This window comes from Phaethon aethereus, assembly GCF_964289735.1.
Source record: "Phaethon aethereus genome assembly, chromosome: 3".
NCBI lineage: Eukaryota > Metazoa > Chordata > Aves > Phaethontiformes > Phaethontidae > Phaethon > Phaethon aethereus.
This window is the reverse complement of record NC_138576.1, coordinates 26,882,657-26,899,210: the sequence shown is the minus strand read 5'-3', so window position 1 is coordinate 26,899,210 and position 16,554 is coordinate 26,882,657. Positions and strand designations below refer to the sequence as shown.

The following is a 16,554-nucleotide window of genomic DNA, read 5'->3' as shown; positions in this document are numbered from 1 at the left end:
TCTAATTCAAGCGAGTATCAATCTTTATATGAACTTGTAGGGCAGCAGGGTCCAACACAGATTGCTTCCCAACTCTCTCCATATAAAAAGTTGAGGAGAGACCAACGACAAAAGAATTTAGCAATGACGAAAAGCAGATCAAGAGGATTCGGTAGTAGAATAGTAGATGCTTCCTGTTTAATAAATATTTGTCTTGGGAGTTTTTAAAAGGAGTAACCCTTACAAAATAAAAGCAGACCAAAACTGGACAAAAGCTCTAGAAGAAACAAACAGGTGCTCTGAAAGCACAAAAGCAGTGTTTTACTGTTTTGCAGACTGTAGAGATGTAATTAAGAGGTTTATTAAAATAATAATAATCACAACAAGAGCCCTTTCTTTTCCCTGAAAAAGGAGGAGGGGGGAAGAAACCCCCTATCAAACACCCCATCTGAACTCTCAAAGAACCACCAACCTAAATGAAACATTTGACTTTCATTTCCAACAGGAAACTGAAGTGATGAATAAATACGTTATGACTTAAGCTCTCCTGCTCATACACACAAACAAATTCCATTCTTCCCAAGGAGAAGAAAAGCATATATCCTTTTGGACAAGAGCTAACAATACTTAATAGCTTGATGATATCAACAGGCTGATTCACAGACTTGTGAATTCATTTCAGTGTGTCACAGAAATGAATTTACCAGACCTATTTGTTATTCTTTGTTTACCTTCATAGTGAATTATTTAACTTTTGGTCAACAGGAAAAAACAAAACCAGGAAACATGTTCACTGAACTGTTGGACTTAAAAGTTTACGTGTATTGTGCATATAATGTGAGAAAAAAATGAAAAAGCTTGGGACCCTTAGATTTTTTGCAAGCCTTTCCAAAGATGAAGTAATTCCATCTGTGGTTATAGAGACGATCCCAACACTCAAAGCAACTACATAATACAGTTAAACCAAGGAAGGGTGAGACTGGAAGGTAAGAAAGGAACAAAACCAAAAAGCCATGGTAGTACTAACAGTAATTAAAAATGAAGTGATGGAAGACTTTTTCTTTTAAGGCACAACAATCTCTACACAAAATATTCTTTGTATCGAGTAACAACTGTAATTGGAGTTATAATGTCAACTTAGATAGAACAGTGCCCTGATCCAGTGCAGGTAATTCTTATGTCCCTGAAGGAGCAAGAAAAGAAGTGTCCATAAATACACAGATATAGACAGAAACTAAAGAGAGCTTTCTTGAGAATTAATACTCTTGCAGTGTGAAATGCATGAAATGTCTGTATATACTGCTCTGATCTTACTCTGTGGTAAGAGAAACACTTGCTTATGCTACTCTAACCCCTAAGTATCAATCAGGCAGGCTTAAGAGTGCAGTTAAGGTGAGATCATCTTCATATTATGTAACAATTTTATGTAACATGTGTTAACACTGTAACAAAAGAATGATTTCAAAGCTTTTTTTGCTTACCTTCCTTTTCAGCAAATGATTGACTATCTGCAATGACTTTTGGTATTTCTGGATTGTAACGAGTCCCCTCTGGAAAAATCACTAAATACATCTGTGGGATTAAAAAGAAACAAAATAGACAAGTTCTTATAATGAATGTAAACTGATTTGTTCTACAGAAATCATCATCACTTAATAGGCCCATATTGAATCTAATTCACACCATCGATTATTGTAAGGATCCAAAGAATACTTGAGCTAAAATTTCTGAGCTTTAAGAAACTTACTGTTTGAGGGTCAAAATAATTTTCTTTGAATGTACACCATAGAAAGTCGCCCAGGTGATTTAGGAAGGGAGATAGCACAAGTCAACAAAAGTGAGCAAGTCAGGAGCAGCTGATATCAATGAGAGTATTGGTTTTGTTAAATGGGATAAGAGGAGATTTTGAAAAGACAGTCAAGTATGTCACAGATGACCTAAATTATATTTTTTTCTTTAATACTGATCTTGCATCTAGTCTCTCCTTATACTAAAATACCTATTTAATTCCATTCATAATCAGAAATACTATTAATTGAAATTATGATAGATCAGCTACCTTATGTGCCTTTATGTATCTCACTGTATTAGATACTAAATATATTATGAACTTAAACTCAGAGTTTAACATAATTTGAACTTTAAAGTCACATTCCTCTAAGCATGCATGTCTGCAAGTTTTGATTTCCCAAGTAAATTGGTTTGCTTGCCTATTCAGCAACAACTGTCTGTTCGTTCTCAAATCATTACACAGGTAACGGTTGCCTAAGTATCTGCATATCTGACTGCAAAATTACGTACCCAAATAGAAGCAGTCAAATTTGATGAATTTTCTATTTTCTTTTGAAACAGAACAGAGGTTTCTATCTCTCTTTTTTTGCGCATGTCTTGCATCATCTCCTACATACAAAGTTGACACAAAACATCACTTAAGCAGTGAAAATTTCATATTTGGGGTCCATCTGCAGAAGAAAAGGCTACGGCCACATATGGTAACTAGTGTGGAGTGTCCATTCACAGTAACATCATGCCTACTGTGCCTAGACTAACTAACTACTTCATATGTTACCTTTGCATCAGTGAGTCTCAGAAAATATGTGAAAGAAAAAGAGATAGTGGATTTATAAAGCAGTTCAAGGAGGATTATCAGTGAGTACAGGAAAACACTGACAACTGGGAGTGCACATCATGAAAAGATGAGAAGTTAAATAAAAACTCAGAAAGAGACATACAGGAATATAACTTTGTGCTTCTGGCCCACAAAACATCAAGAGTGTGCTGGTATTTGCACTTAATGATTGCAGAGAAAAAGTTGAATGCAGAAAGACAGGACCCAGCCAGCAAACTCTCCGGAATCACCCCACAGTGAGGAAGGTTGAAAGATGCGCTAAAATGCAAAGGTATAAAAATACCAGAAATATAGGAACTGTGCCAACCAGTGAAGCCAGCATGAGAGGAAGAAAGAGGAGAACTAAGTACATAGCCCAGAATCTGGAAAAATACAAAAAAAGAAGAAATATTAAGAATGGCAAAACCAGTGTCAGTAGAGTGGAGTAAAGAGTTAGAGGAAAGGCTGTACTTGTCATGGCACATTCGGAGAGGAGGAGAACTGGCAGATTGCAGATGCAAGTGGAGTCCAAGACCATGCAAGGACCGGCAGAAACCCAAGATGTATACAGATTTGGTGGGGAAAGAACAAAAGAAAATGGGTTTAAGAGGCAAGGTGCTTACTTTTTTCTACCATGACAGTAGCATAAGCACAGGGACGAGTACAGGAATCCTTAGACCCAGCAGCAGTCCACACTTTCCCCAGTCATGTATACATTTCAGCTATGAAGTACACTGTTGAGATATTTAAGTGACTAAGTAAAACTTTTCAGAGTTAGCTGGAAAGGGCAAAATATTCAAATCCACATGCATTTATTTATTTTTTTTCCCCATAAATGTGCTTATATTCAAATCACATAATTTGGATCCTTAAAATGGTACTTCAAGATGAGGTTACTCCCCCCACCCCAATTAAAGACTGAATGCTCTGCTCCAAAAGGTAATACAGGGGCAGTAACAAGTGATAAGCACACAGAAAGAAGTGTGAAGCACACAGGATCGGAATACCATTCTTGGTGCAGAGATCAGCACTTAAAAGCATGCAACAACATTACCAGTCTTCAGAGCAGACAATCAGCCACCAAAAGCTGATTACACAAGAGAGAATAGTACCTACTTACTCCAGTCCTACAAAGCAGGGGTTGAAATTATATTTTAATTGTTCTTGCAAACCTCTAAAACACAAGCAGCTGAACCAGTTGCTGACCAGAATCTGAGTATATCTGAACTGGAATCACACCAACATGACAGAGAGGTGGCTTTTGCTTTAAATTCAGCATATATAAACCTAGTATGTAGCTCATTAGGACTACTTTACCTGGGTAAAATTCATGAATGTAAACAGATGTCTGTCTTATACTCATCTACAGTCCTGTACAAGAAAAAGATACTCTGCCAGTGCAATTCAGCCTACCAAATCTATTTGTATTGACTGGGTTTTCTCCCACTACGGGCAGCAGAAGCTAAATCCTTAAGCACTATTTCCAACTATTATAAGAACTAAGAATCTCTGAGATTTTAATAACTAAATAAGCTCCCCTGAACTTGGGTTAAGAACTGTTGAGTTCTAGGAGCATTTTAATTGCCTAGAAACACTAGCTGCAGCTAAGGCAATTTTTTATACAGAATTTTTCATTTAGGTCAATTAGCTACATAAAAATTACACATCTTATCACAGTGACTGCAAAATACAGTGCTTGTGTTCAAAATGACACAGAAAATCTCGCATTACCACAGTCCCTGATTCACTGTTATACCGATTTTAACACAAGCAGAGTAGGTTCCTATGTTCAGATACATGGTACTTTCATGACTGTTTCTGTTGTAATGGGTAGGTGTCCGTGTAGTCGCTATCTCTCGTCAATTTGAAAGCTTCAAGGAACGGATCAGGATTCATTTAGTAGAGCCCTACTGATTCTTGTTGGAGCCAGAAAAATAGAAAAGAGGCAGCGGTTACCCACAGAGTCCCCAGCGTAATGTCAGTGGACTTGCCACAATCCACAAATGAACTGAATGCATGATGATAACTGCTTTCACCTGAATACCAACTCTTTTCATTTCCCCAGTGTTGTCAAGGTCACCCAGGCAAAAGAAATAGCAATGGCACTGAGACGGGCTGTGCTTCCAGAGAGGGGAGTAGGGCAGCCAAGGAAAGTCCTTGAGAGAAATCAGAGTACCAGAAAAGGAGCTAGTATGGATGGAGCAGGGGAAGGGGGTATGAGGCAACACACGAGTCCCTGGAATACAGAACAAAGCCAGCCCAGATACCATACACATACAGTGAGAAGTGGTGATAAAAAATCCTGACCAAGGGCAGGGCTTTGGAGGGTGTCCCGGAGAGAGTAGCTGACAGTCTGTAGAAGAACACAGGGCATCAAGAAGTGGTAACTACTGGCTAAAGATAACTTGCATTTACTGTGCTGTTCCTGGGTGGGTGACAAGGGGAAAACAATTGAATATTTTTATTTTCAAAGTTCAAAATCGTTACTAACCAGCTAAATATTTGCTATACTGGGTTAAATCCCACATCTCAGAATGCAGATTTCCTACTCTCGATGCATGATAAGAAGATACATGTTACATTTTCAGTTATCAAACTGAATAGTTTGCTGTTCAGAAGAGTTAACTTTCTTTATAAAACAAGCAGATTGAGTATATCAAATGCTGGCTGGATATATTGTTACACTGAGAAATGCGTTTCTCTTATTATGGCTTACATTAAAACAACATTAACACAAAAGTGACCTTGAAACCATGTGACAGTCTCTGCTCTCACAACAAGAGAGCAGAGACTCTTGTTAACAATCAGCCAGATTTTATACAATTTAAAACAAAATCACATCCTTTCAAGTGAGTTTTGCCACAAAAGGCCCAATAATGAACCATTTGAGTGTATACTTCAATGACAGTTTGAGAAGCAAAGTGATTTCCAGAAATAAATGAGAAAATTTATTAGTTCAAGATCTCCACTAAGAAAACACAGGTGCAACAGCATTTCAGCCTAGCATCAGAGTTTTGTGTGTGTCTAATACTGCTGTGCTGCACCTAGGCAGAAGGGTGGAACAACTGTGACCAGCAGGGCAGGAGAAGGGGCTGGTTAAGGCAGGCAGGTAGAAGTCATAAGACAAGGCAAGCAAGGAGCATCATGCAGTCCACTGCCCCTACACAAAATGAGACATACCAGATCACTTATCTGGTTCTACTGTGAAGGTAAGAGGCCAAGAGGCAGCCTTATTTTTCCCATGTTCCACCTCTGATTTACTTTTCATTAAAAAACGGAAAAAAAAAAAAAAAACAAAAAGGAAAAAATAAAGAACAGAGAAGAACAAAGACAAGAACAAAGAAGGGGAAGGAGAGGGGAAGGAGGAAAAAAGAAAAAAGGTCCCCCCACTCCGCCCAAAAGAGCTACAGTAAAACAGTAAAGAGCTTGCTACACTAACAAGAACTGGTTCTGCCTTCCTACACATCTTCAGTTTCTTAATGGGAACAGGGATAGACAGACTGAACATTTGTCATTTGGATTCTTGTGTTTAAACTGTATGTGGAGAGAAACTGTAAGTAACAAAGCGACCCTTAATACAGACTCCCCTCCATCTCCTCTCTATTGGCATATAATTCTTTCCTTAGCAGCTGAAAGGCAAGCTTTTCTCTAACACTACATTAAAGAACGAACTCTACCATGTACACGCAGAATTACTAAGCAAAAACAGCTGTTCACTAAAATGAGGAAAAGTCTACCCTGAGCTGTAGCATCCACTGCGTAAATTTTAATAAAAATTCCAGAGCAGTAAATTAATTATTTTCACATGAAGCTGACGAGTTCAGGTCATACTTGCTTTACTGATTAAAATGTCTTTATTTTAAAAGCAATATGGTTGTTTATGAATGTCATGATAAGTTGCAGAATTGCAAAGTTTCTTAATGAATAATGCGGTAAGGACACAGGTTATCATGTTCTTCTCCCAGTAGTAATTGTAGGTGAAAGGGCATTTACAGCATCTACAACTCAATTCTCAGATAAAGTGGATTATAGAAAGTTTAGTCTTCCCTCAAATGACAACTCAACAGTCTGTGTCTTTTACCCCAGCAGATGCAAACATTTGTCTCAGCAAACAAGCTTTTGACAACTTTGGTTTTGTAAAACTTAAGTGTCACTCCCTATATGGTCTGGCTGAAAGAGATTTGAAACAGAATGCATTTCTGCAGTAGTTACACTTACTTCTCTTCTATACTGCTAGTCTAGATAATATGAGGAAAATGGCAACAATTGCCTGGTAAGCATATCCAGGTTCTGTGCCCAGTTCCAACACCACCAAAATTCCAGATAGCCAAATTACACCAAAAAACCCAAATGTACCCCAAGCGGTCCCAAATTCATTTGGCGTTAACTTAGATAGGTTAGGTATAGTTTTTCAATCCACACACAACAGAGGAGGGAAGAGAAAGATGATTCCAGAAAAAAAGCCTTCTGGATTTATTTAATTTCTTAATCACAAGTAGACATCCACCATGGAAAGCAGAACCCACAGCAGATGTAGCTTGAAAGAAAAGCTTTATGCTTAAACCTCCCCTTACGTTCCAGTTGGGCTAAAATCACACACTAGCCTGTCCAGTCAAATTTATAGCACTGAAGCAACACTGAAAATCATTTGCAGGTTTCCAAAGAGATGCAGAATTAGATGAGTTTCTAGGCACAGCTTCCTAAGATTGTATTACCAAAAAAAAAAAAAACCCACACCCAAAAAATCTACATTTCTATAAAGCAGGCTAATTTAATGCAGAGTTCAAATCAAGACTCTTATCACAATCAAAACCTTATTATTACAACAAACCCTGCATTTTAGGGGGTGCAGACAGAAGCCAGAAAGCTGGACTCAACCAGAAGCTGCCTCTTTGGCTAGCAAGAAATCCATGGGCCTATGTGGGAAAACGTCCTGCTAGGATATTTCATCCAAACTAACTGAAGCAAACTTAACCAGCTCTCTGCAGGGGGAGCAATTGCTTAGGGGGATGACTACAAATATGTTTCATACATCCTGCAATTTGTCTTTGCTTATTCCATTACACTGCAAGTTCTACAAAAAGTAGAAACTTGGCCACTGACATACAGAAAGTAGCTTGACGCAATGCAACCTCTTCACATCCGAAGACCCTCTCTGGTTATGCAGGCACAAGTTACCACTATTGAATGTGACTACCTTCTCCATGTGGACATCATTAGATTAGACACTGGACAGCAGAAGTTTAGTTATTGTAATGTATTTCTGGCCTTTGTAACTTATATGCTAAAAACTGGAGATAGAACCACTTTCTCATCTCGATTAAAAACAAAAAAAACAAACCCTGTTCATGCTAAATCTTAGTTTAAGACAACATGAGTTCGAGCCCTGTCTTGAACAGGGGTGTTTTACTCACTTAAGCCTTTCAGTTCACATAAGGCTAGTTTACTTTTTCAACAGACACACATGCACAAACATAAACACACTATCGCAAAAAATAATACTAAAAACAATAATAAAAAAGACAACTATTATGAAGGTCAAAACAACCTATGCATTCCTCTTAACCAAGCCTCAGCTTATAAAAGGTTTGCCACTTAGTATTTGGAGTGGCAAGTCCTAATCACATAATTTTAAATAAAATGAAAGCGTAACTGTTCTGTATCAAGGCTTGCTTGGTTGGTTTTCTTAAGTCCAGCCAAAAACACAGCAAACATTTTAATGCACAACAAGTAATGGAAGCAAAGCACAGTAATTCTAACCACTGAGCCACAAACCATACAGAGAGTCATGAGAAAAGTCACTTGGCACCAACAATCATTCTTAAAATGGAAAATTATGAAGAGTTCAGGTTTTTTTGGTTTTTTCCTCATCTAGGCATAGCAAACAAAGTTACTCTATTCCAAGATGTCACTGCCATTCAAAATGATTGATCATTGGGATGACTAATTAAGATTTGGTAAGAATGGTTCTTGACTTTCAAAAGATCAAATAATTGATATTCTACAAAAATACCAGTCTCTGACAAGCATACAGTAGTCAAAATGTTGTCTTTTGAACCACAGAAAATACTGACAGCGGTTTCTCAAGGAAGGTGCTACAGCTCATGGTTTAAGATTCAGTCCAGATCCCCCCTGCCCTCTACAGGCAGAATCATGAAGTTCGTATCATTAATGAAGGACTAGTCAAATTTTCCTAAGTTTAATTAGAGGTATCGCTCTAATCATAGCGAGTAACTGTAAAAATACCAAAAGAAAACAAATCCATTATTACTGTGTTGTAATTTGTAGTTATGAGGCATGAAATACTACTCCAATAAGCCTTTGCCATTAAAAAAGGAGAAAAAAGCAGAGAAGGAAGGTATAATCTTACCGGAGTCTCAGCTTTCATCTGGGCCCGTAACTTCTCTCTCATTTCTTTTTCATTGAATTTGGCACTTCTTTTTACATAGACTCCTCCATGCTAACAGAGAAGAAAAAAAGAAGTATTAAATATTTAAGTAGTTTAATGTAGAATAGTTGATAGCATAACAAGCAAGACAACAGTGACAAGTCACCTTTATGACTCACGCTGCAAATAGCCCACAAGACATTTTCTCCTAGGATGAAAGCACCTGAAACTAATTTTACATTTGCATGTACTTGAGTACAAAAAAATCTGTTTAAAGATCAGATCAAAAAAAAACCCCAAAAACATAAGACACTTGAAGTGTCTGGTTTAAAGGTGTTAAATAATTAACTCGAAGATGGCATTGGAACCAACTCCAGGGATCTATCTATTCCCAACAACATTGACAAGCAGCTTAACTTGTTATACAAAGGTGGGAAAAAAAAAATCATGACTGAAGTTACTCACATGCAAGTACTTACAGGTCAATGTTTGGAATTTTATGTGCCCACTCTTAAATAGTGACTAATACAAATACTGGAATTACAAGTACTGTACCTATACATACAAAATTTCCAAATAGCACAAAAGTAACTAGCATAGGCCTTGAAAACTTCCAGGCACTTTTATTAGAGAATCACACTTTTAATAAGGAAGTTATATACCGAGATACACACTTTTAATAAAGAAGTTATAAACAGAGGTAATAATTCAGTAAGTAACACAAAATCTTTAGAAGGCAAAGGATTTTATAAAGGTATTTTTACTGAAAACCATTATAAAAAGTTAGACAATTTCCTGGAAAAGATTCATTTTATAAATTTTTCCACACAATTTATGACAAAAACTTCAGTAAAAGGACTATGGCGAAGTACATACAAAGAAAGAGGGTTATAAAGAAATAAAATTTGCCTCATCATTTCCCCCTTCCATCGCTCTCTTATCTACAGTGTTGCTACGAAAGGATGTAAAAAAACATGTTCCAAAACGAACTACTGATACAATAAATTCTGAAAAAAATAATCATAGAATAGTTTGGGTTGGAAGGGACATTTAAAGGTCATCTAGTCCAACCCCCCTGCAATGAGCAGGAACATCTTCAACTAGATCAGGTTGCTCAGAGCCCCATCCAACCTGACCTGGAATGTTTCCAGGGATGGGGCATCTCCCACCTCTCTGGGCAACCTGTGCCAGTGTTTCACTACCCTTGCTGGGAAAAATTTCTTCCTTGTATCTAGTCTAAATCTACCCTCTTTTAGTTTAAAACCATTATCCCTTGTCCTATCACAACAGGCCCTGATAAAAATCCTGTCCCCATCTTTCTTATAAGCCCCCTTTAAGTACTGGGAGGCTGCAGTAAGGTCTTCCCAGAGCGTTCTCTTCTCCAGGCTGAACAACCCCAACTCTCTCAGCTTGTCCTCACAGCAGAGGTGTTCTATCCCTTGCATCATTTTTGTGGCCCTCCTCTGGACCCGCTCCAACGGCTCCATGTCTTTCCTGTGCTGAGGGCTCCAGAGCTGGACGTAGGACTCCAGGTGGGGGTCTCGACAGAGCAGAGTAGAGGGGCAGAATCCCCTCCCTCGACCTGCTGGCCACGCTGCTTTGGATGCAGCCCAGGATACGGTTGACCTTCTGGGCTACGAGCGCACATTGCCAGCTCATGTCCAGCTTTTCATCCACCAGTACCTCCAAGTCCTTCTTGGCAGGTCTGCTCTCAATCCCTTCATCCCCCAGCCTGGATTGATACCAGGGGTTGCCTCAACCCAGGTGCAGGACCCTGCATTAGGCCCTGTTGAACCTCATGAGGTTCACACAGGCCCATTCCTCGAGCTTGCCCAGGTCCCTCTGGATGGCATTCTGTCCCTCAGGTGTGTCATCCGTACCACTCAGCTTGGTGTCATCTGCAAACTTGCTGAGGGTGCACTTGATCCCACTGTCTAGGTCATTGATGTAGATACTGAGCAGTACTGGTCTCAGTAGGGACCCCTGAGGGACACCAAAAAACAGAATTTCATTTTTAAGGTACATTGTTTTCACGGGTTTTCTGATTCCCTAAGTTGGTAATACTCTCTTCTGCCTACCCTGACATCAGGATTTGTCAGATAATTTCTGCCCATTTATGGCTTTACACGCTTTTAACAGAAGGATGACAGTAAGATTAAAACTATTACGAGCTGAACCTTTTTCAAATGTCTTATCTCAGGAACTGTAGAAACAGGGGTGGTGGGGTGTGTGTGTGTAGCTATTACGTTATTTGTATGGCAAGGACAGGAAGAAAGTTTGAGGGCTTAGGAGGAGCAGGCAGAAGAGGCAGTTATGCAAAGTGCTTTCAGCCTTTGCTTTTCATGGTGTGAAGAGATGGCCATGCAGCTGCTTAGCTAATGGTATCTGACTTTTAAGTTGTTCTCCAAAAGCTGCAGTGAAAAGGAACAGAAAGTCAACGGTACATTAACTCCATATTAAATATTCTGTCTTAACATTATTGTCTGTGGTTCCCTTCCAAGGTGAAGTAGCCAGCTGTGACACTCGGCTGTGCTGCTGTGGCTGGCAGGGGACCAAAACCAAGAACAGAATCCCCCAGTCCACTGAGCTTGGCCTTTAGCAGGCTGGAGCATCGTATCAGGACCACCCCACAAAGCAGTTCACCAGTCCCAGAGAGATAACGGCATGAGCAGAAAAACATTCCATCAGCTGTGCAGCGGAGCGCCACATGTTATCTACACACTACACATGTAAGACCGTTTTTAAGATCCGACACCATTAAAGGGAAGCAGAAGTCTTATTCTGTGCAGTGACACCACAACAACCACTTTCAGGAAGGGCAAACTCAGTTTGGTATGAGTAATAGTGCATCTACTATACAAGACTTCCCTGTAATTGGTAAGTCATCATTCCATGTCAGCTCAGGTAGGTGAAGCTTTGATAAATGAGGGAAAGCTGGAACCAAAGTCTTCCCTTATTTATCAAATTACTAACCAGCTGCAGCAAACCCGGAAAATACCAACCCACATTTTCCTTGTTTAATTTGTGAACTTGGAGAAGGCAGGTTGATTTTGCACAGCTTGCTTAAGGGACACCACAACACCAAAGACAGGTTTGGTGTCCCCACCTCAGACTTCTGAATGGTCAGGAATAGATTTGTACTTCTCAAATATGAGTATACACTTGCCTAACGTGAGAACAGACAAACTACATACTGTAGGATCACCATTCGCTGCATACAACCCAACTACACAAATATGTCAGCTCCCCTATGGCACAGAGTTACAAAACTAGAAAGATGTGAGATGCCCCACTAGCTAAATATTTGGATAGTAATTTGGCTAACAACCAAAAGGGTGATGAGAAGCTGATGCTGAATAACAGAAAAGACAAAGACATACTTCCCATGTTAAGAAGTCAAATATTTTTGATATCACAGAGTTTGCTTATCAAAATTACATCCCAGACTCACCAGGTGGTATAAGATGAGTAAGAGCTAGCTGCATTTTGGTGGAGAAAGATAGGGCAAAAAAATATTTCAGATACATCCAAAAATAATAAAGCCAGTTTTATGAAAAGAAATAGCTACCTAATAAATCAAATATGGAACATAATGGGTTAATTTAAGCGCTTCTTTTCTTTTCTTGTGATTAGTTAGCTGCCTCCAAAGAAGAATGCTAGTTATGCAATTGTATATAGCTCAAATTCCCCAATTTGTATTGCATTTCCTTTTCAGCAAGAGATCAAATATATGAACGCTTTTCAAAACATATTTCTGGAAGTACTGTTTTTAAGGTTATAATTTTTTTCCGCTGTACTTTAAAAGCCCCTCTCTCAGTCAACAATGGATTATGTTTACAAATATACTTCCTTTGTGCCTGAATTTCGCTCTCCTGGACATCCAGACCACGTTTATTTCCAAACAGGATGTTTACCTGAGGTAGGGAATATGAATTCCGTGAGTATGGCGTAATTACGTGTCTCTGGAAACTTTTAGTGGAGTGTAAGTGACATCACTAACAGAACATCAACAGGAAGGGCAGGAAGTGTTTTATGTTTTTGCACTGTTTGGTGTGATAAAAACAATAAAAATACATATTAGCTTGCACTGCAGTCCTGCTGCATCCCGTCTCAGTCATTTAAACGCACATGCATCACCACTGTTAGTAAGCTGCCTTTCGTTTGTGTCACTGGATTAAATATATATAATAATTTTCCACTAAACCTTGTGGCAGTTTTATGTTTTTGGGAATCTAAAGCTGAACAGATTTTATTTAATATATATGTTTTGATTAAAAATGTAGGCTACATTCAGATTAATCTCCACAGGAACCTTCTTTTAACAGTCAATATAGCACTCAGGAAACTGAGTGCCGGATATTCCAGATAGCAATAGTAATTTTCCAAAATCTTGAAAAAAGTCATTTCTGGACACCTAGTGATAGCAGATGGAATATATCCTGTCTATATTTTAATTAAAGCAGACTTAAATCTGCAATGTAATGACTACAGGCAAGGAGAAAGAGCAAAATGTTTCCATGCAGCAGACTGCTCACTTCAGTAGAAGAAAAATGTAGAGAAACAGAGTCATTAGTGGCAGCAAGCAAACACAACAAAGTCCATTTTCCCCAATGGATACCCTCAATGAGGTATGACAGGGTGTGACAGTCCGAACTTATTTAGGGGACTGGGACAGCAAACCCACCAAAAAAAAAGAAATCGTCAACAGTTTTCTTATTTTCTCTGCAGCATGTTCTTTTCTAAACATAGTGATTTTAGAAGAAAGGATGGCAACCACCCATGCTCCAGCCTAGATTTATAGCCTACTTGCTAAGGCATTCATCCAGAAGACATTTTCAACCATCGTGCTGAAAATATCTAACCTGGATCTCCCAGTACCTCAGGGGACACTCTAACCTCTTACACACTGAGCAATCAGTAGGAACCCCAAACACTGCCTGTGCTCTAAGACAAAATGGTGAGATAGTTCACACCCTAGAGTTGGGCATCTTAATGTGGCATGATCCAAGACTATGAACCTCTTTTCGAATTACCTATGCCCAAACTAGAAGGCAACATCTGATTGCTGGGAAAGACTACTGTTTCAGGCACTTCCTATTCTTCAACATATTAATTAGGCAGTTCATGGATCTGTACCTCCCCTTGCCCAATGCTCTCTAAACCAAATACAACTTATATGAGCTTCCTGGAGGCAAAGTTTTGGAGTCAACTGCCACACAAGGGCTATCCTGCCTCCTCCCCTCTTCCCATACATTGCCGTATACTCAAAACTTTCCCCCTTTTGCTGGTTCTAGCAATCAGCTGATCTGACTTGACTTACGGATGCAAGAGTGCAAGCAGTGAGAGAGATGAACGTACAGCCAAGGATGAGGGAAAGGGTAAAGCCTCCTATTCGGACATATGTCTGTAGTTGCCTACTCTTCATATATTACTTTTCAAAATTAGTTCAAATAATACCCAGTGTAGTATTGCTCTCAATATCCCTCATCTTCTTGGGCAGGGCTGACTCACTTCAAATCAAACTGTCTAATTCTATTAGAAGTATTTCTCTAAGTGTTTTTTGCTTTTCTTTGCCTGGGCAGGGCAGGGCAGAAAGCAGATTGATCTTCACCTGTTCCCTGAACATTAAAGACGGAAGCCAAAGGAGGAAAGTCTTATTGAACAAGAACTTTGGAACAGTTATCCAAAACTTAATCCATTTCTATTCTAAACAACTAAGCAACCATCTAAATGCTGAGATAAATACTGTTGAAGCCATTTTGTATCAACGAGCAAAACACACCAATACTTCCAAAAACACCCCCCTCTACATTTTATTTCATTTCTATATAGAAATAGTCCTGCTTTCAGAAAAAGCAAAGAATAGACATGAAAAATTCAGAGAGGTTTTTAGGGAGGTAAACTCCATCTATACTGTTCTCCACCATTTTAGATTAAAGATCACATCTACTCAGTATGTTGGCTGTACAGTGACCATGGCCCTCTGTTTCTTCAGTAATTGTATAATTTTGAGTCACATCAGCTTGAGCTCTCAAACTAAAAGGAACAAGAGGAGCATTATGTAGGAAGAGGAGAAAGTAAAAAAAGGAGTAATAGGAATACTGCTAGATTCAGGTTTACAGTGTTTTTGCTTAACTGAAGTCCAAAGCAAAACTGTCAAGACTTTCATCGAGGCTGGGATCTGCTTTTCCTTCACACTATACTAAGGTCTAATTTTTCTCTTTTATATTGTGCTAAAACCAAATGACTGAAAAATAAATAAGTACACCACAGCAATGTCAATTTACTCCCAATTTGGTAGCATGATACTCTGCAGTTTTAATTCTAGTAATAAACACCATCTGTAAAAGTATTATTTTAGAAAAGTAAACTGATTCTTTAATAACTGCCTCTCAACTAAGATACATATCTAACTACACCGAGTGAAACCATCTATTTTCATGTTCAAATAAACAAGTGCCAGCTCAGAACTACATCTTCCCAGCACATATCATAAATGGAAGGCAAGTATATCTTACATATTTGACCCACAAAGAGCAAGGGAAAAGTGAATTGGCTTACCTGTGAAAAATACCACCCATACAGCGGAAGCCATTTTAACCCATCTTTCAAGACATACCGGACATGCCCGAGAGCATTCTGCCTAATTGCCAGCATGTCTGCAATAATCCAATCAACTGCAAAGACAAAAGCCCAAAATGTTTAGTTAAAATAGTTCTTAATTGCCATTGAAGAGACAAAAAGCACATGCTGCACATATAGCTATCATTACAGGTTTCTGAACTAGAAGTTCTTGCTCGTTAGGGCAAGGCTGGAAAGAGACACAGTAAACAGATAGGCAGTTTTTTAAAATCCATAAAAGTGCTAAGACACAAAAATACACAAACCTGTACACTGATGATTTGATAAATATATTACATTTTCTTTATTTTTTGGCAAATCTCCATAGAGTATTACCTAAAACAAAAAAAAGAAAAAAATGTAGTATTACTTTATTATTTATTTTCATTGCATTAGGCAGCGATGAAATCCAATACAGTAATTAGCTACTTAACAGGAAAACTGCCAGCAAGGTAGCACTATTAACAGAAAAACACCCCATCACTGCATCAGTACCCATCATGCATACAATTGACTTATCAACAAAGCAGTGAATATTAATTAATGAGGGTTTAAGAAAGCTATTCTGTTCCTGTACCTCAGCCCTAGAACTGGATCTATGGAAGCTGATCTACATCCACAAGATTCCTACATTAGTATAGTTAAAAAGGAACCATAGACATGTACAAACCCACCATTTAACTTTATACATCTAATGAATAAGATATGCTTCAGCCAGACACTTGTTATCATTCAATCTAAAATGGTAAGTTTTCCTGGATTACATCAAGAACAGAATCTCAACCATTTGCCATGATTGTAACCGTCAAGAATGACCAAAGGAGCATGAAGGCGAGGGGTGTCTCTAAATTGGTCTTCAGTTTCCAGCTGGCAGGTTTGTTACTTTTTTTCCCTCCATTACATTACAGATACACTTTAACCTTGTAGTTTTCCCCTGAAAGGTAACTGCCTACTAGTG

The 16,554-nt window shown here is 38.6% G+C and overlaps 1 protein-coding gene across 1 annotated transcript in view; it reads right to left on the bottom strand.

Annotated features, from left to right (window-relative positions):
* The window catches only part of AGPAT5 (1-acylglycerol-3-phosphate O-acyltransferase 5), a gene marked incomplete at its 3' end in the record, with an annotated part of 56,525 nt that overhangs the window by 24,581 nt on the left and 15,390 nt on the right, over window positions 1-16,554 (bottom strand). The window contains exons 2-5 of the mRNA XM_081997178.1: window positions 15,863-15,932; window positions 15,537-15,652; window positions 8,958-9,047; window positions 1,461-1,551 (exon numbers count right to left, since the gene is read on the bottom strand). Of these exons, the coding sequence (XP_081853304.1) occupies window positions 1,461-1,551; window positions 8,958-9,047; window positions 15,537-15,652; window positions 15,863-15,932 (367 nt within the window). The remainder of the gene's footprint in view (window positions 1-1,460; window positions 1,552-8,957; window positions 9,048-15,536; window positions 15,653-15,862; window positions 15,933-16,554) is intronic.